We start from the raw sequence: 19,768 nt of genomic DNA, 5'->3' as shown, positions 1-19,768 counted from the left end.
ACATCTGCATTTGTGATGTTGTTTTGCTAATCGTACCTTTGACATATTTTGCTCTTACAAAGTTCGACAGCTGATAGAATCAAACATTTTTGTGTCATTTTTAAGAATTTCTGAGGGTTGTGATGTCTGAAACTGTAATAAGAAGTTATGTACCTACCATAACGTTCCATGTTAGTTGTCTTCTCTCGCCTTCTTTCTTGCTTGATGGGTTCGGAGCCGATGCCTCGCTCGACTTCACTTGCTTTAGCTCGAGAACTCCTTTTACCAGCTCGAGGCAGCCCCATATCCCATGATGCAAGGCAGGAAGTACCCAGATCTCGTTTGTTGACAAAAGGGCAATAACACCAAGCATAAAATACTTCCCAAAGGAAGAAGAAACTTACAGATGGAAAAAGGACCAGGTCTGAATGGTCTTTAGCATAACAGTTTCTTATACAAGGTCTGTCCAGGCCAGGGGAAGGAGGGAGATGCCAGAAAGAAGGCGAGAAGACACTAACATGGAGCGTTATGGTAGGTACATAACTTCTTAATGTTAAGTTGTCAATCTCGCTCATTCTTGCTTGATGGGACAGCGTCCCTAGCACCTCTATCCTGGGTGGCTCAATGGAACAAACTCTTGAGGACTGTAGAGCCAAAACTGGCTCTGTCCCTGGAGGCCAAGTCAATTTGTAATGGGAAACAAAGTGTGAGGAGTGGCCCAGAGTGGCGCTGCACAAATAGTGTCCAAAGGTAGTCTAGCTTGAAAAGCTGTAGAAGTAGCTAAACTCCTAGTTGAATGTGCTTTAGGTTTTGAGCACAGCTGTTTTCCCTGATCATAAATTTCAGTGATGACCGAAGAAAGCCATCTGGACAAAGTCACTTTAGAAACAGGTAGGCCTTTTATTATCCATAGGAGACAAAAAGTTGATCAGATTTTCTAAATTTTTTTGTTCTGTCCAAATAATATCTGAGCTGACGGTGGACGTCAAGATAATGTAGCTTTTGTTCAGCTCTATCTTAATAGTTAGGAAAAAATACGGGGAGATCAATGGATTGATTCAGATTGTTTTGAAGCGACTTTAGGTAAAAAGGATGGATTAGTTCTCAAGGATACTCTGTCTTTATGAAAAATCAAATAGGGGGGTTGAACTGAAAGAGCATGAAGTTCAGACACCCTCCTGGCAGATGTAATAGCCACTAGGAATAACGTTTTCCAAGAAAGATATTTCAGGGAACAAGAAACAGCTGGCTCGAAGGGGGGAAGTATCAAGGATGTCAGCACTAAATTTAGATCCCACTGAGGAGGAGGATTCCTGATTGGAGGCTTTAGTAGGAAAATTCCTTTCAAGAAGGCCCTGCAGAGCCTATGGGACATAATATTATGATCTGCTATCCCGACATGAAAATTAGAAATAGCAGCCAACTGAACTCTGACTGTTGAAGAAGAGGAGCCTGCATGAAAAATCTCTGCTAAGAAGTCCAGAACTGCCTGGACAGGGGCAGTAAAAGGATCAATATTTTGGGCCTTAGCCCAATAAGAGAAACGTCTCCATTTGCTTGTGTAAATCCTCCTGGTAGAGGATTTTAGTGAAGCTACTATGATATCTCTAACTGGGTTAGAGATCAAAGGAAGCCTGGCTAAGGAAGGAAGTGGAGCAACCATGCTGTGAGGTTGAGAGAAGGGATTGACCGGTGCAGCTGACCGGATTGGTGAATCAGTAGATCTGGCACTGGGTCCAGATGCCACGGCTGCACCAAAAGGTGACGATGGAGGAGCAGGGAACCAAACTTGTCGAGGCCAGTAAGGGGCAATGAGAATCAATTTGGCTCTCAAAGCAGTAGCTTTCTGGATCACCTGAGGATCAGAGGAAATGGAGGAAGGCATAAAGAAGTCCCTGGGGCCAAACCTGGGTCAGGCGTCTCTGGGGGATGGCCTGATAGAGGAAGAGGCTGAAGAAGTCTGGACATTTGCTGTTTTGGGGAGTAGCAAAAGATCGCAACATGGGCGACCCCATTCCAGAAAAATCTCTTCCGCTATGGATTGCTTGAGAGACCACTCGTGAGGCATGAGAATAGCTCTGCTCAATCTGTCCGCTATAATGTTGGTTTTCCCAGGGATATGCGTTGCTACCAGAAACCGATGAGAGGAGATCGCCCATTGCCATAGTCTGGCTTCTCGACACAAGGGTAGGACTTGGTTCCGCCCTGTTTGTTGATATACCAAACTACAGACATGTTGTCTGTGAGGACTACAAATTGTCCCTACGGGAAGAAAGTCGTTTGGCTTACAGCGTTAAAAGCACTGCTCTCATCTCCAGGACATTTATGTGCAGATGGTACTCGAGCGGTTGCCACGTCCATGAACCATCCTGCCCTGATAATGACCCCCCACCCGATCAGGGAGGCATCCGTGGTGACAGTGGCTATCGGGGACGGAGGTACAAAGCACCTGCCTTGGTGAACCTGAGGCGATGTGATCCACCAAGCAAGATGTTCTTTGCATGTTTGTGTCACCAGAATCTGGTGACGCGTTGGGAAGTTGCTGGTATGACCACTGTGTGAACAGCATCCACTGAAGGGCATGTAGAATCGAGCCAGGGGAAGAAGAGTAATGGCCGCAGCCATGAGACCTAATACCAGTAGGGATAGCTGTGCATATCCAACAATTTGAAACATTAAAAGACAAAGCATATGCATATTTAATAGCTTGATACGTATTAAAGGGTGGATGCCAAGCTGTATTTTCATCTCTCTTCACTTGGCTAGTTTCGTTTGAAAATAAAAACGGCCAAAACAGAAAAGTAACAATCACACTTATTAACAACAAAATTAGTTTGGAATGCTTTTGTGGGGAAAGACTAAATCCTTCCGGTATTTGCATTGCTACAATAGTCAGATATTCATACAAAACAAGATTACTACTAATTAGTGTTCCTCAGTTTCCTGGTTCCACTTTCAGGATCCTGTTGTTCTTCTGATCTGAAAATAATAATTTTAAAGAAGTGTTAGTTTTTGTCAGCATTTTCCTCATGTAATCTGCTATCTCTTCACCCCCTCACGTTCAAGAGGCAAAGACCTTGCCACTGCGGGCGTAATAAGGTACGCATTGACAGGAGTGCCAGAGGTAAGCAGTTTATCCAAGACTGATGTGTCTCGCCATGAGTTTATGTAACTTGCCTTTGAGAATGCCAGTATGGCGTTCAACCAACCCTGCTGACTGTGGGTGGTAGGCTCAATGATATTTTAACTTGATCTGAAAAACGGCGTCAGCTTTTTGAATAACTTGGTTCACGAAATGTGTGCCATTATCAGAATAGATGCATGTAGGTAGCCCAAAAGGAGAGATAATGTTATTTGTAAGAGCCTTGGCTACTGACAGTGCATCTGAGTGTGCTACCGGAAAAGCTTCTACCCATTTTGTAAAAGCATCAATAATGACTAACACAAATCGCTTCTGTTGAACAGGAGTTAGTTCAATAAAATCCATACAGATTGTGTGAACTGGATACGGAGGCAGCGGAAAAGCTGCTGGGGTGATTCGCACCCCACCACCATGGTATCGTGCACAAAGCAGGCACGATCAACAAAATCGTTTAGCATACGCTATAAAACCCTTGGTCCAGAAAATTTGCTGGATTATCTGAAACATAGCAGCAGGGCCCAGATGAGATGGGCCATGCGTCATTAATGAGGCATACCTAAAAAGGTTTGTTGGCAAGACATACTTATTATTTGGACCTACAAAAACTCCTTGCTTCTGAATAGCCCCATATTTAACCCATCGCTGTTTTTCCTGAACTGTACTAAGTTCCTGCATTACTTGCAAAGTTTGTAGATCAAATTTATCTGTAGGATGAAGTTCCTTTTGTGGGTCTCAATGGTCATGTGTGGTTGTGATAGTAATGTTGTCATGCAGGACAAGTGTCTGCTAGGAGAGAGAAAGGTAACTTTATCCTGTAGAAGTATTACCGCGACAGAGTGCGGTACCCGTAAAGTAAGGTCATGAAACAAAACTAGGGTTGCAGACGCCTGCACGGCCAGTGCAGCTGCGACTACTGCTTGTACACAGTGTGGCAACGATCGTGCCACTGTGTCCAGTTTACTGGAATAAAAGCTAATGGTCTCAACTTATCCCCATAAGTTTGCAACAGAACCGATGTCATAAAGCCCTGCTTACAATCTACTGTCTGAACAAAAGGTTTTGTATAGTCAGGGAAGCTAAGTGTTGCAGATCCTGCTATCAGTTGCTTTACCCTAGTAAATGCCTGTATTGCCTTATCTGTCCATTGCAGCGTCATGTGCTGCCATGGAAGTGCAAAATAAGTTATGAAAGTGGACTCACTTCCTCTGCATAATTGGGAATCCAACTACGACAAAAGTTAGTTATTCCTAAAAATGACATCATTTTTTTTTTTTTTTGTACTGGGCATTGGTGCCTGTAAAATAGCTTCTTTTATACAGTTATTTAGTTGTCTACCAGCATTTGAAATGGTATAGCCTAGATATCGTACTTCAGCTTTACAAAATTGTAATTTAGATTTGTTTACCTTATGTCCCTCTTTCGCCAAGAAATGCAATAACCGAATAGTTTCAGACTCACAGACAGCCTCCGTGGGTGCAGCCAGTAAGATGTCGCACGATAACAGTAGATGACAGCCATGCTCGGTTGAAACTGTGCCAGGTTTGTTGACATTTCTTGTGAAAAGATTGTAGGGCTTTCACAATATCCTCGGCAGCCTTGTGTAGGTGTACCGCTTGCTCATGAACGTAAAGTAACCAAAACCTACTAGTTTCCTGTAGAGGGATGGGAAAAATGCGTTACTGATATCAATGACAGAAAAATACTTATCTGTGGGAAGGATATCATTTAACAAAACAGATGGATCTGGGACCATAGGAGCCCTTGGTACCACAGCAGCATTCACAGCCTGCAGATCCTGTACCATTCTCCAGGTCCCATCCGGTTTCCTTACTGGGAACAAGGGTGTGTTACACGGTGAATCTGTGCATGGAATTAAAACCCCAGCTTGTAATAGAGCCGTGATCACTGGTAGAATGCCTTCTTCTGCCTTTTACTTAGCGGATACTGACGCTTGTGAGGTCTAAAGTCGGATTTTGGAGTTATTTTAACCTGTCCTGCTGTTCTTATTAGCCCAATGTCATGTTGCCCGCGGGACCATAAGGAATCTGGCACTGATTGTAACTTTAATTCTTCCTCTTGAGGTTAGGAGATATAGTCAGAATGGCCCTCCCGGTGGCGTTAGCCTGTCTTCGGAGGTGAAGGCCAAATTAGTTAGCTCATTTACTACATTTTGTGGTCCAGTTTCGACAAGATCATTACTGTACCAGTAGTGTAAATCACCCTGCCCCACCTGCAACATAACATCTTGAATTTCTACTCGCTTGGCTAGAATCCCTGATGCAGTCGGCACAGCTGCTATGCCAAACACGCATTAAATCTCTTCCTAATAAGTTTACAGGGCAAATTTTAGAGACAATGACTCGAAACCTGATAGTTTGGTTAGTTTCAGGGTCCGTGAACCATAAGGGTTTAGATAGTGGTTCTTTATAAATGCGCCATTGGCTGCCTTGACTAATACATAGTCATCAGAAGTTACATCAGATGGCACTGCAGAGGTTTTAGCAGGGTCCTGGAGGCCCCTGAATCACACAAAATTCTACATCCTTCCCTTCTACTTGAAGTGTGATAATCGGTTGTGCCTCTAGCTGCATAGTTACAGCCAGCTGTTAAATTAACAACCTGATATTCGCCTTCGTCTGAAAAAAATCAGTCACTTCATTCTCCCATCCTGCACATTCCCTTTTACCTTCTTTATTCACATCCTCAAAATCATTCTCATTTTGTATTACTGACTCTTGCCAGTCGACCTCAGCATCTGGGTCCGGTTCGTCCGTGCTGCCATTATATAGTCATGCTGAACTATGATTTGGAGCAGCAGTGGATTTCCCGGGATTCAGGCAATCTCTTGAAATGCCCCTTCTTACTGCATTTAAAACATTCCCCCCTCTTTTGTCTGCCTTCGTAATCTTCAAAATGTCCTACATTCCTTCTCCCTCTGCCTCTACCCTGTCCCCTTCCTCTACCTCTGTTGGACGGAGCTTACATTAACATAAGTGTTTTATCCGCGCTCACCATAAAGGTTTGAGCCTGTTTTCTTTTCTTTTTCTCAAGATATTTATCTGCATGTAAAGGGATTAGTGTGTGGACAGGGTATGTACCTTAGCTTCTTTTTGTTTTACTCTGATTTGTTTATACTATGGTTACCTGGCTCCAGAGTCTCCTCTGCTTGTTTTTTGTAAAACTACGGAGGGTATTTTTCCCTGCTTCTCTGCCTCCTGTAAGACTACGAAGGACACCTTTTCTTGATTTTCTGCTTCTTTTTTTTGATACTGGGGTGGACTAACCCTGTCTTTAGTGACATCAGAATACAAGGGTAGGGCCGTTGGTTTACGACAGACAATAGATGTTTCGTCATCTTCTTTGTGGACAAAATGCACCTTTTGCACTCGAGCCACTACTTCCCTTATTTGAAAATTGTTCCCTATGTCTCTTATTAGCTTCTTCTAACCATTTCTGTGCTTGAGGAAATCCTACCTTTTTTTGTTTCTTAACCTTACTTCCTGTGTCCCTGCGCAGGTCTCTCACTAGATTTTGACATTCTGATTTATTCAAGGTACCACTAAACCCATAGTCTTTTTTCCATTTTTTCATATATTTTAAGTTTTTTCGGATGTAATTTAAACATATATTCCTCATCCTCAGTCCTTTTATTTAAGCAGCCCTTACTAACACAACAACTGCTTCCTATTCCCATTTTTCTTATTTAAAAGAAAAACTGTTTCCCATTTTTCTTATTTAAAAGAAAAACTGTTTCCTTTTCCTGAGATCTCTACCGGTCTTTTGTAAAATTTAAACAAAAGAAATTCCTTTATGACTAGTCCCTTAAAAAACTTTTACAAAAAACAAAAAAGCTTACCTTACTGCGGATCTTCCGCCCTCGTTCGTCACCGTCCCACGGATCGAATCTAAGAGTGACTGGCCTCTACTTACGACTTTTTTGTCGGAGGTCTTTCCATTCAAGGGAGCCCGAGATTCGTTCTCCCCTTCCTGTACAGGTTTTTCAGTCCCTCTTATGCGATTCGTACCGTGAAGAGGTGGCCCCACGTTCTTGGGCGCCAGAAATGTCAAAAGATTTTTAATACTCTTAACATATACTGGAAGAATCACGCAGCAAAAAAGGTAGGCCAAAAAAGAGTTTATTTAACATGCATGGAGATCTGCCACAAAAAGTTCTTGGTTGTCAGCAGTCTAATTTCTACACACTTTACATGGGTTTTATACCCTCTTTCATGCATACTCAGCAGCTGGTTACTAGACAAGGAATTTCAGTCAAGGCTATAAATTCACTCATTGGAGCCTTAGATGGTAAAAAAGTCAGACACAAGATAAGTTGGTGCCTACATCAAGGTAACATCTATGCACTCCTCCTTGGTCAGAGGTCAGTCCCAAGATAGGCCTGTGCCTGGACCAAAGTAGCATCTGTGCATTCCTTTCTGGTCAGCAAATTCCTTACAAGAAAAACAACTCATTTTAGCTTATTTCTTTGCACGCAATGCAGTTTCACATTTTAACCCTTCCTATACAGGATACAAAGATGTTGAACACAAAGATTCTTACTACAGTAATATTGATGTTGTAAAGTTCGTTGTTTAAACATCTGGTTCATTTCGCCTACATAGAAACTGGTGCAATGACTGCATGTAGCAATATATATCATCAATATATTGAAAATAGGCTGACCACGTTATTATTTTGCCAATCTAGCTGGGGAATACCTTGCTTGTTAGAGACAGCATGCACCCTGCACGTTTTTCAAAATGTGGTCAAGAACCAAATTCTAAGAACTTCTAGATTATGCTGTAATGAAGAAATGTTTGTGTCACAGAAAGACAAAACTGTCCAGAATTTGACAGAGCATGGTTATAAGGAAAAGGAGATAAATGCAAGCACTGGAGATCTAGATGTTTTATGGAGGAATAAGAGGAAGTCATGGTTCTCTGTTGGGCATGCTAACAATCAAAAGGGGGGGGGGCTTCCCACACAGATTTAATAATGACAGTAGATATACTTGTAAAATTATACGTGACAACTGGAAAATGCTTTAAGTGGATGAACAGATAGAGAATATAGTTGGTTCTGTACCTTGCTTTAGTTATAACAGGAACAGTAACTTGAAAGATCTGTTATGTTACAGACCAACTAATGCAAGTAGTTTTAGATTTCCATCAGAAAAGAAAGGTACATACCCTTGTAAAAGATGCAAAGCATGTCCTTTTATAAATACTTTAAATATATTTCTACATCCAAGTACACATCAGGATTATTTTTATAAAGGATATGCTACATGCACTACTAGAAATGTGATATATATTGCTAAATGCAATCATTGCACTAGTTCCAGTGTAGGCAAAATGAACCAGATGTTTAAACAATGAATTTTACAACAATAATGCTATATGTAGGGCAGCCGCTGTGGTGCAGCGGTTAGCGTTGCTACCTCACAGCAAGAGGTTCTCCGCTTCGATCCTTGGCTGGGATGCCTTCTGTGTGGAGTCTGCACGTCTTCCCCTGTGATCGCATGGGTTTCCTCTGGATGCTCTGGTTTCCTCCCACATCCTAAAGATATGCTGTAGGTGGATTGGATACTCTACAATGGCCCTAGGCATGAGTGCGTGCATGTGTGGTGCCTTCCGTGGAAGGTTGGGCGCCAGGCACGCAAACTCAACACCATAAAACTCCATTGTCAATCATGAGCAGACAGGTGATCAGCTGTGGCGACCCTTAACTGGGAAAAAGCCGAAAGAAGAAGAAGAATATGCTATACCTAACAGTTTAGAACACAATGCTTTGTTTCAGCATGCAGCACTTTATTCTGGTCATAGCTTTTCCTTTATGGTTATAGATACCATCAACAGTCACATTAGGGGTGGAGATTTGCAAAATGCGACTGAGGTAAGGGAAACATATTGGATAGCCGAACTACGTGCATGTCAGTTAATGGCAAGGATCTGATGAAGGAAATTTTTTCTGAAAGCACTTATCCTGTTACTAATTATTCTATGCTTTTTGTCAGGTGACCCTGCTGCTGTTTGTTTGGATATGAATAACACATTCGAATGTGTGGCCTCTGTGATGGAACATCTGCTGGAAGGAGGACGTCATCCTTGTGGGTGTAGCTCAGCCACATCATCTGATGTTAGTTGATGTGGCCATGCCCGATTATGCTCCCATAGCAACACTACTTCTACTGTTCCATCAGTGGTTGAAGTGTTCACACCCAGATGTGGAAGGCCATAACAATCGTGGCCCTCAGTGTCCTCATAAAGGGAGCTTATCTAACAGACACATTCAGGTAGCAGCTGTGCATCTGACCAAGGGCATGAACATGCCAGTGCAACTCCTGGCAGAGACAGTTCTCATGGTTAGGTAAGACAATGATGAACTGCCACCTCTACCATGCAGGGCTCACACTTGTTCAACATACCAAGACACAGAGCTTGGCTGTGTTCATGCAGACAGTCGCAAATCAATTTCATCTGTAGGACCCATACAGACGAACACACAACAGTTGCATGGTTCAGCCATGAAGTTTAAAGCTCATTTTGTCTCACTGGCCATTTGTTACTTTATCTGAATGACTGCCTGCTTCTTCCTTATTCACATATATTCATTGACCTTTTGTGTCAGCCTAGGTTTTCTGCACCCCCCCCCCCCCCCACAGACACACACACACACACAAAACATGCTTTGCAAGTGATAACTGAGTCATATTCCTTGTTTTCAATATTATGGACTCAGGGATATACAACATTTGTATCTGATGCTCAGGGTGCATAGCTGACTTAGTGCTTAGTACATCTGCATTTGTGATGTTGTTTTGCTAATCGTACCTTTGACATATTTTGCTCTTACAAAGTTCGACAGCTGATAGAATCAAACATTTTTGTGTCATTTTTAATAATTTCTGAGGGTTGTGATGTCTGAAACTGTAATGTGTCATTACTTTCTAACTTCTCTCTGTAATGATTTTCCAGTGCAAAAGTATGATGCCAAACTGAGGACATTCAGTAATACTTTTGAGATGTATAAATGTGTGAACCTTCGATGCCTCAGGCCTACTACTTGATAGGGACACATGTAGTCACATAAGTCTCTGCTGTCACATGTTAAAGTTATTTCTGTACACATCACCCACCTTTTACTTGCTTACATTACTAAGTAACAACATGCAAGGATAAGACATTCATTCATATCATTGCACAATACACTCGAGTCAGCACTTACCTTGTAAGCCCAGCAGTTGCAACAGTTTTAGTTCAGGGCTGACTCTGTCTGATGCTAAGTACACAGCCATTACATGGGTAGATAAAGGTTTTAAGTGTTGCCTGATATCAATGTTACTGTATACATGTGTGCAGGATGAAGGTTTCAGCCCCTTAGGTGGTGAGTGAGTGTACTATGTGTTGCCTCTTGCGAGGGCATACTGAGCACACCTATGTTTGCCTACACCCACAGGAGCTGCTGGTTCCCCCCAATTCATATTCTGTGACTGTGGTGATCTTGCCACTGATGGTGGGATGTGTGCCCCTTCCCCTTGCTGATCCTGCTGAAGCTTTCTCAGGATGGTGTTGTGTAGCACGGCACAGACAGTGAATTTTTCAGTACATGTACGTGGATTGTACTGCAGGGCTCCCCCAGACGTAGTCAGGCACTGGAACCGCAACTTCAGCAGCCCAAACACACACACCATGATATTTCTGGTTTGAGCATGTGCCTCATTATGGCATTCTTCATCAGGTGTGTGTGTGTTTCTGATGTGTGTCATCAGCCACGGCTCCAGTGTATAACCTGCATCCCCCAGTAAATGACCCTGTGGGATATCCCCCCCAGTGAACATCTGATACAGTTAGGTGCGCCAGATATATATATCAGTCATGGTAACTGCCTGTTTTTTGCCAGCACACACATTCAAGATGATTTCTTTGGCATTACACACAACTTGGTAGTTAGAGTGGAAGCCCTTTCTATTTATGTAGAGGCTTCCCTGTTCTCCAGGTGGTGCCTTTATTTCTATGTGTATAACATATGGCACGCAGCTCTTCAGGGTATTGTGCTACAGGGTAGAACTCCTGCATATTTCTGGCTCTGTCCTCAGGAGTACAGGGAAAATATATGTGATCACTGGCATATTGAAGCATAGCATTCAGGAACTGATGGAGGATCCTGGATACTGATACCTGTGACACCCCCAGCATGTCCCCTGTTGGTCTCTGGAAGGTTCCTGTAGCTAAAAATCTTAGTGCTACATATACCTTTATCTCCATTAGTATGGGTTCTCCTCAGTTTGCATTGAACTGAGGATGACAGAGGTTGCAAAGTTCCTGTACTGTGGCTCTACCCACCCTGTAGTCCTCGACAATTTCAATGTCATGCAGACTGTGATAAGTTAAACACGGTCTAAAAAACTCCTCCTTGGATGTAGTCTGTTAGCAGTAGCAGCATAGGCTTTAGCCTGTTGCACATGCATGTGAATTAAAGCAACAGCAGCCCCTAACATTCTGTGTAGAAGCCTTTCCATGGTTGTATTCCAATAGGTTATGGAATTCACATGGAAAACCAGTACTGAGTCTACATGGTTGCATTATAGCTTGTTGAATAGCTACTCCATCTTGGATTGGATGATTAGCATACAATTCAGTTAGTTATGATGTAATTATAGCATGCCACTGTGTTTACCTTGTTTGCACATTTCTACATACCACGTAGAGCCATTTACTGTATCCAAAACAGTGTGCTATCCTGTAAGTGGACCGTGTAGGGTTTACTGAATGTGACATTCTCCCACACCGCAGTTTGGCTCCCTTTATGTCTTAGACATAAGGCAATACTCTTTCTCAGTATCAGTGCTGTGACTGAAGTTACTTTTCAGCAACTGGAAGCAGTGTAATTTTTTTTTCTTTTACACTGAATGATCCTTAGCTGTACTAACTCCAGAGTACTTTATACAATTAAATAGTCTGCAAAACAGGAGAGCTAAAATAGCAAGGTTTTCTGGAGTAGTCAAAACTGCAGTATTTAAACATCTGCCAGAACTTCTCCATACTCTTCCTAAGATGTCAAATTTATCTGTTCACTGTAACAATCCTGATAGTTATCTGGGGCAGGACGTTATCATTTAGAACAAATACTGAAAACCTTACCATCTCTCTTTGGATTTTCATATTGCCTTTAAATAATGCATACAAGCAACACTTAACTGTCCAAAAATGAGAGTACTTGACAGTCTGTTAATGTGATGTTGCAGCATAAACTACTGTTCTGCACGCACAAATTTATCCAAAATCTAACTCACTCAAAATTCAATTCACTAGCTGTTAATGTGAAAAATTAACTAAACCTAGCAAAGCAACTTAAGGTGGTGATTAATACCAAGACCTACAGAAAATGTAGCCTAAGTCACGCAGGCTGAAACAAAGTCTTTTCTGAAATAACGTGAGATTTGAACAAGGCAAAAAAATGGTAGGGCTCACATGATCCAAGGCAGGAAAATTTTTTTAGCAAAAACATTAAGAGATACTGATAGGTTTCTGGGTGCTAGACATCATCAACCCCCTTTCTTCCCATTTTCCTACATGGGGTCAGCATTTCATATCAAGTCTTCCCACCTCTCGACTCAGTACCACTCTCTTACAGTCTTCAACAGATGAATGCTGGGCTGTCACAGGTCTTCTCTCATGCAATCCCTCCATCTCTTGGCTGGTGGTGCTTGTTTTCTATTGTCCTTTTCCTGTCTCTCTCTCTCTCTCTCTCCCTCTGAAATCAACTTCACCAAATCATCTTTTGTTTTCCTGCACGTGCCCAAACCAATGCAATCTTCTCTCTTTCATTTTCTTTGCAACTGAAGCTACTCTGGCCTCTGCTATAATGGTATAATTTTTAGTCTGTCCCACAGTGCACATCCTACCAGCTGTCACAGGCAGTTGCTCTTTATCATCTCTAGCTTCAACTGCTATGTCTTCATTGCCCAGGTTTCTGTATCATACACAAGTACTTACTGCAACACTATTTTATACTCCCTACTTTTCAACTTATTTAGCATTCTTCGTTAAAACACTCGCTCCCGACCATTTTGTGTTAGTTGGCTACAGCCCCTCTGACTCCAGCTTTGACCACCTCATTCAGACTTCTCTTTTCCTCAACCACCACTTCACACACCTAAAGCTGTTATCCACTCTTTTCCTTTCTATCTCAAGTTTCATCTTCTTCACATTCACCCATTTGCTGCCAAGACAGCTGTCTTGTCTGTAGTCAGTTTAATCTCATGTCCCTTCAGTTTTGCACTGTTTGTTCCTATCATTTGCTGAAGATTCTGTTCAAAGTCTTAATTGTCTACATACAGCAGCTTTATTGATCAGTTTCCTTTGTGCTATTTGCTAATGTAGTCCATCACCAGTATGAAAAGCAGTGAGCTCAGAGCTGAACCCTGATGGCACTCATTCCCACTGGGAAACCCTTAGCGAGTCCAAACGTAATTTGTACTTGTTTCATTTGGTCCTTGTACATAACCTGTACTAATTCTACCAATATTTCTGCAACTTTGAACCATCGACTGCCCGAGTCAGCTTTCCTGGAACTTGCCACACATTTTCTCCTAATCTAAGAATGCCCAGCTGGACTCCTTCCTCATCTCAATCTTCTTCCCTCCATCTATCTTACTGCAAATACGGGGTTCATCTGTGCTGCATCCTGACCTGAATTTCAACTGCTCATCTCCCATTTTTATTTTCTACTATTCTTCATATTTATCAACCACTCTCTCCAGCACTTTTTTAAAGTAATGTGACAGGTGTCTGATCCTATTACGCACAGTTTGCGCACAGTTGTGAATGTCGCCTTTGTTCCTGTACACTTACACTTAACCTGCTCTGATTGTCCCTGCAATGACCCACCACTGAACCAGTAATTAAGGAGCCTCAATCCTCACCACTGGCAACAGTGGGGGGCGTATATTTGAAGGATGACAGGTTCACACACAGTATTTTCAGATGCAACTCTCTGCATCAAGTACAATTTCCCTTAAGAGCATACAGAGATCACAGTCAGTCTCAGGACTGGTTTCTCCCTCTTTCTCCAGAGCCCCAGTAAGACTCCCCATTGACACAGCTATAGAGTTGAGATCTCAGCTGAGTGGCCAAGCCAAGACCTCCAGCACCCCCTCTGTCCAACCAGTGCTTTGTGCCCCTGCCCAAGTAGCTGACACACACCCTCTTTGAGGTCTGATTCACACACACACACACACCTGGGAAAAGCTGGCACAGGTTTACTAGCTATGTCCCCTTTTGCCCAGACTATAAAGTAGTTATCACTGCCACCAGCCAGCTCCTTATCAGCTAGTTTAAGGTCCTTAACAAAGGGTGTCCAATCTTACTGTGTAATATTAATACAAATGGCAGCTTGACCAAGAGCAAGGTTATATGGAGTGGCCCACACAGTGTCACCAAATAAATATGTAAGTACTCTCAAAGCTTAAATATCTCTAGACAGATCAGCCACAATGAAAGGTTTAAATATACTTAATAATAAATAATAAAAGAACAAGAAAATACTCAGTATATATTCACAGTGACAGAGTTTACAATCACAGGAAATATTTAAAACAACATTGCAGGACAGTCTCAAATAAATAAATAAAAAAAATATCTAAACTAAGTTTTGCTATATTCCTGACTATATCTAACAGAGTTACTAAAACCTAGAAACTTACTTACAGAGCAAGGCAGATGTGTGGTGAATGTTTTTTGTTGTCAGGTCCAAGACAGAATACAGAATGCACTCTCTCTCTCTCTCTCTCTCTGAGTTCTCAAACTAATATCTCAAATATTGCTTGCTGGGACAGCTTTCAGAATGACATCCTTTCTTGTTATCTAGCTCTATCCCAGGTGAAACCCCCCACTGCTGGAAGCTGACAGTATTTAGCACCTACCTGTGAAAATACAAAGACCTCAGATCTTTGGTAGATGCTAAAGTCATAAAACAATTACATTCCTTCACATTTCAAGACTAAGAATTATTTCACATTAGAGACAATACTGAACGCTCCCTAGTTTTAGACACGGTGTTCTCCTTGCTGCATTAAAATTGAAAAGCACTATCTTTTATGGCGCAGCCATAAAGTAATTTAATTTCAGTGATCTTTCTGAAGTCAACCTCCTGTATTCCAGTTTCCATTGTTAAAATATATACATTTAAACAGTTACAATAGTGCATGTACATTTCTGTTCTATTCCAGTATGGCACACTGTGATTACAGTTCAAACTGCACTTTGCAAAAAGTTTTCAACACACACTTCTGTACCAGAAGTTTGATATACACATGACATACAGTTCTAATAAAGTTGTAACACAGGCATCTCATATAAATCATGTTGATATTCACAAATGATACATAATTATTTACAAAATTCCAGATAGCTGTGCTGGCGTATCTCCTTTTGTGACAGTCCCAATATGAGCAAGTAGTTCCCCATTATCAGCACCAACTCATGATCTTGCTTTGTATCTAGCAAGTTCTGCAACTCCTGCCTGAATGTACTCTTTTCCTTACTATCACAACGCTGCTGCAGGGCCGTAGACTTAGATTATGAATACTACTCCACCTTTACACGGGAGTCTGACTGCCGTAATTCTATCATTAAATTCTGATGACATCCCTCACTGTCTTCAGAAGACTCTACCCTCACTGCATTCCCCACGCCATTTCCAATCTGCCTCCCATAAGTAGCAAAGTCTCAATCCCAAGGCAAATAGCTTTTCTGCACTGCCCCTGCACTTTGTCTACTGGAAACACAGGATGCCCAGTCTCCTCCTTACCATCATGTCATCGACTTTCATCTAGATTACACTACAGGGGAAAAACATAGGATGAGCTTAACTATGTTGGACGGTAGAGTTTTCTTGAATTCCATCTTACTGGAAAAACTGATAGGGTTAGTTCTGAATATAGGCACTAGCTAGCCATAAACCACAGATGGTGCCCTGTTGTTACTACTGACTTGTAATGACACACCATTACAGCAAGAACACACACACACACAGGCCAATACATAATGTCTATATTTTTTATGATAATAAATCTTAACCCCAACAGGAAATGTTAGTACATCCTCACTTTGTCTTTCACTGAAAGAATAACAGACATGTCTAACAGACAAATCACTAGGGTGGTGCAACCCAGGCATGCACATCACTGCAGGAGTATGATATAATGACCACATAAGTGTACTTTTTTTTCTAAAATCCAATACCTAGTCAAATAACCTTTATGAAGCACCCACAAATCTACACCTGCAAATGTAAGAGCTACAGCCATCCAAAAATCAAGAAAAGAAATGGAGAGAGAATGTGTAATAAAACCTACACAACAAAGGACAAAAATGGCATAAAAAAAATCCACATACCTGTGCAAACAAATAAGACATTACTGCATCATCAAGAACAGGAGTTTCTGTACCTCGAGTAACACCACACCGAAAGGCTCTGCTGCTGCCATTAGAGTACCAATGAGGAAAGTAAAACCTGTTGGCAATGTTAACATTTTGAAAACTAGTTCTAAAATCTACTGATGAATAAAAGCTATTTCAGTTAGATTTACTTGCAAATACAGACAAGTATCTGTTATAAGTCATAACAGCAAGAAATACTTGCATTGCAGTGGTTTCAGACCTTTATAAAATTTGCATAAAGCAGTAAAAACACAAACTCTGCAAATTATAGTGATTGAACATATTAAAAAAAAAAAATTACAAACCAAGCTAAGGTCAGCAATGCAAGATAAACATAAGCACCACTTCAACTTCTCAAATACAGTCCTAGTCCTACTACTACACCAGAGAATTACTTGCCAAGCACAGAAATAGCTGAACTTTAATGATTTACACATTGGGTCAAAACATTTAAGGCACAGATGTCCAAAATCCAAATATCATTATCCAATTCAACCAGTGAGGACAAGCTCTATGACAATTAAAGGGACATTTCTATGTCTGATCTAATGTTCAGAGACGTTGATGAAGCTTTAAGTATCTAATCAAACGAGCTGATAAAACTGCAGAAGAAAGAAAAAGCTGGCTGAGCCATGAGGCTTCTCAAGAAAAGCTCTTTCAAAAAAACAGAGTTAGAAGTCATAGCACACAGGGAAAGACCGAGATTTTCTGCTGTACAACAGAAACTAGAAGAACATTTATTTATTTATTGACGCTTGATTATCAGGAAGGTCCGACTGGGTAGAATCCCATTTTCAGGGGAGACCCAGAGAAAAAAGTTCCAAATTCTTACAAAACATTTTAAGAACAATAATTTTACAATCTTCAAAAATAAAGCAAACAAAAAATAAATGCCTGCAGTTAAAATAATTGTAACAAATTAGAGGTAATATAAAAACATTGGTTAAGAACCGATCCAAGTTATATGACAATCATTTAATATTTATAGCAATTTTAGACAGTTTGCAGAGAAATTAAAGGTAAGTTAGTCTAGTACAAAGACGAAATGCAATACGAAGTGAGGGAAAACAGGCTTACGCTATACTTGGAGAGAAAGTCAGGGAAGAGAATTTGGTAGAAGTGAAGAAGGGAGAGTAAAGAGGTATAAGGAATGAAAATGTACTTAACATTTACAGATATAGTTTATCCTGGTTATGAGCAAGAACAGATCTAGATTTTAGCTACAGTCTTTCAGGGTGGTTTTGAAAGATGTGGGGGAGGGTACTGATTAATTTTATGAAAGTACAAATAAGCAACTAAACTGGCAGTTACACAGCAGGAATTAAATGAAGGGTACAGTGCATTTATACTGCAGTCCTGGCCATAAGAATAATATCTTTACTAATATTGGTTTTGGCTGCTATCATACCAAACTCAGTAGAAAGCACTATGAGGAAATAAAGCTGCAGTTAATAGTTCGTTGATTTAATGGTGCAACAACTAAAACATTAACGCTTGAAACACTCCACAATACGTTTTCGTTTACGCTTCACTTCATCAGACAACATAAAGCCCTCAAGCTCATGCCCTTATATATTATCACTAATTGACAACCATACACTTAAAGACAGTTAATTAGTTCAAACAAGCACTAAAAGTTAAACAGCTTACTAAACTTATACTGACTAACTTATATATATATGTTTTTTAATGATATGAGTATGTGTCAGGAAAATGCATGTTTGTTAGTTATTAATGTATTAAAGATGATGCTATATTTATATGTAAAGTTCAGTATAAGTTTAGTAAGCTGTTTAACTTTTAGTGCTTGTTTGAACTAATTAACTGTCTAAGTGTATGATTGTCAATTAGTGATGTTAATATATAAGGGCATGAGCTTGAGGGCTTTATGTTGTCTGATGAAGTGAAGCTAAAAACTAAAACGGATTGTGGAGTTTTTCTTCTAATGTTTTAGTTGTTGCACCATTAAATCAACGAACTATTAACTGCAGCTTTATTTCCTCATAGTGCTTTCTACTGAGTTTGGTCATTTTGGGCACTAGTTTCCATTTTTCTTGGTTGCTATCATATGAAACCTCCTTGCCATGGAAATTGAGATTAGCTTTACATTTAAGTGATTTATGCTGTAAGAGGGAAAATAGTCCACTTTAAAAGTATACATTGGTAACAACCTTCTGCTGTTTATACATTTATAGTCATTGACGGCCTACTTGGGTCAGCCCAAAATCTAGGAAACACACATTACTGAGTCATACCATCAAAAAAGCTGCACCTGACAAACTTGTGGTAGAAAGAAACAGTATTAAACATAAGAGACAGACTGCTTTTGGGAAAGGATTATTCACTGAATATCAGGCAGAACAGAAGCACATTTATCTCAGCAATCAGTGAATTTTGAGAGGCAGGAGTGAGATTCAAGCTGCTGTATCTAGGTGTCTTCAGAATATTTTTTTTATAAAGGATCAAAAACTTTTTCTGAAGCAGAACAAGCTAAAAAGGAAATATTTATCCAACAAAAAGTGAGCCAGCAAGTAGAAGACAAGTTTGCTTTTCTATTATTTCAACAACAAAGTTCACAGTGAGACTTTGCCAGTGAAATATTTTCCATTGTTGCAAAAGAAAATGCTTGAGACAAAAAACATAAGAGCTGACTAGAAGAATCAGTAGTACTTTGAACTTGAACCAGAGAAGAGTCTTGAGAAATGGAGATGGTCTTGAGAAATAGAGATGATCAGGAAGACTAGCAATTGTAATGCATCAGTAAAGAAAAAAAGTGGTAGAGAACAACAGTTTTTGTTCTTATTAATAGTTATATAAATAATTTCACAATGTAAATCACGTTATACTGTAGAGTAGTTTTGCATAGCATGAAATCATGGATATTTTAAATGTGTGGGGAGATCTCATCAATGAATTATGTATATTATAAATACATTAAAGTATTTTTCTTAATAGTAAGATACACATGTATTACACTGTAATAAGATAGGAAAGGCTGGAGAGAAACAATTTAAAGTTAATATAAGGCTATAATCTTGGGCTGCTGGGGTTGGGTGTAAAAGTGCACTGATCATATTATACACTGAATATGTTAATTTCCCTTGTTTTTATATGGATGGATAACAAGATTAACTTCCTTTTTAAGCAATCAGGCTTGAAAAATGACAAAAACGATGACAGCCATGGAAATGGTTAAGTTTCTTTC

At 40.5% G+C, this 19,768-nt stretch overlaps 1 protein-coding gene across 1 annotated transcript in view; it reads right to left on the bottom strand.

The window, feature by feature from the left end:
- JAK2 (Janus kinase 2) overlaps positions 1-19,768 on the bottom strand; it is a 2,444,284-nt gene that overhangs the window by 1,283,609 nt on the left and 1,140,907 nt on the right. Inside the window, exon 7 of the mRNA XM_044060357.1 lies at positions 16,519-16,636. Coding sequence (XP_043916292.1) covers positions 16,519-16,636 — 118 coding nt within the window. The remainder of the gene's footprint in view (positions 1-16,518; positions 16,637-19,768) is intronic.

Source organism: Protopterus annectens, chromosome 2.part0 (assembly GCF_019279795.1).
Source record: "Protopterus annectens isolate FY-2018-M chromosome 2.part0, PAN1.0, whole genome shotgun sequence".
Taxonomy (NCBI): Eukaryota; Metazoa; Chordata; order Ceratodontiformes; family Protopteridae; genus Protopterus; species Protopterus annectens.
Note: the sequence above shows the minus strand (reverse complement) of the source record. Positions and strands in the feature narration are given on the sequence as shown.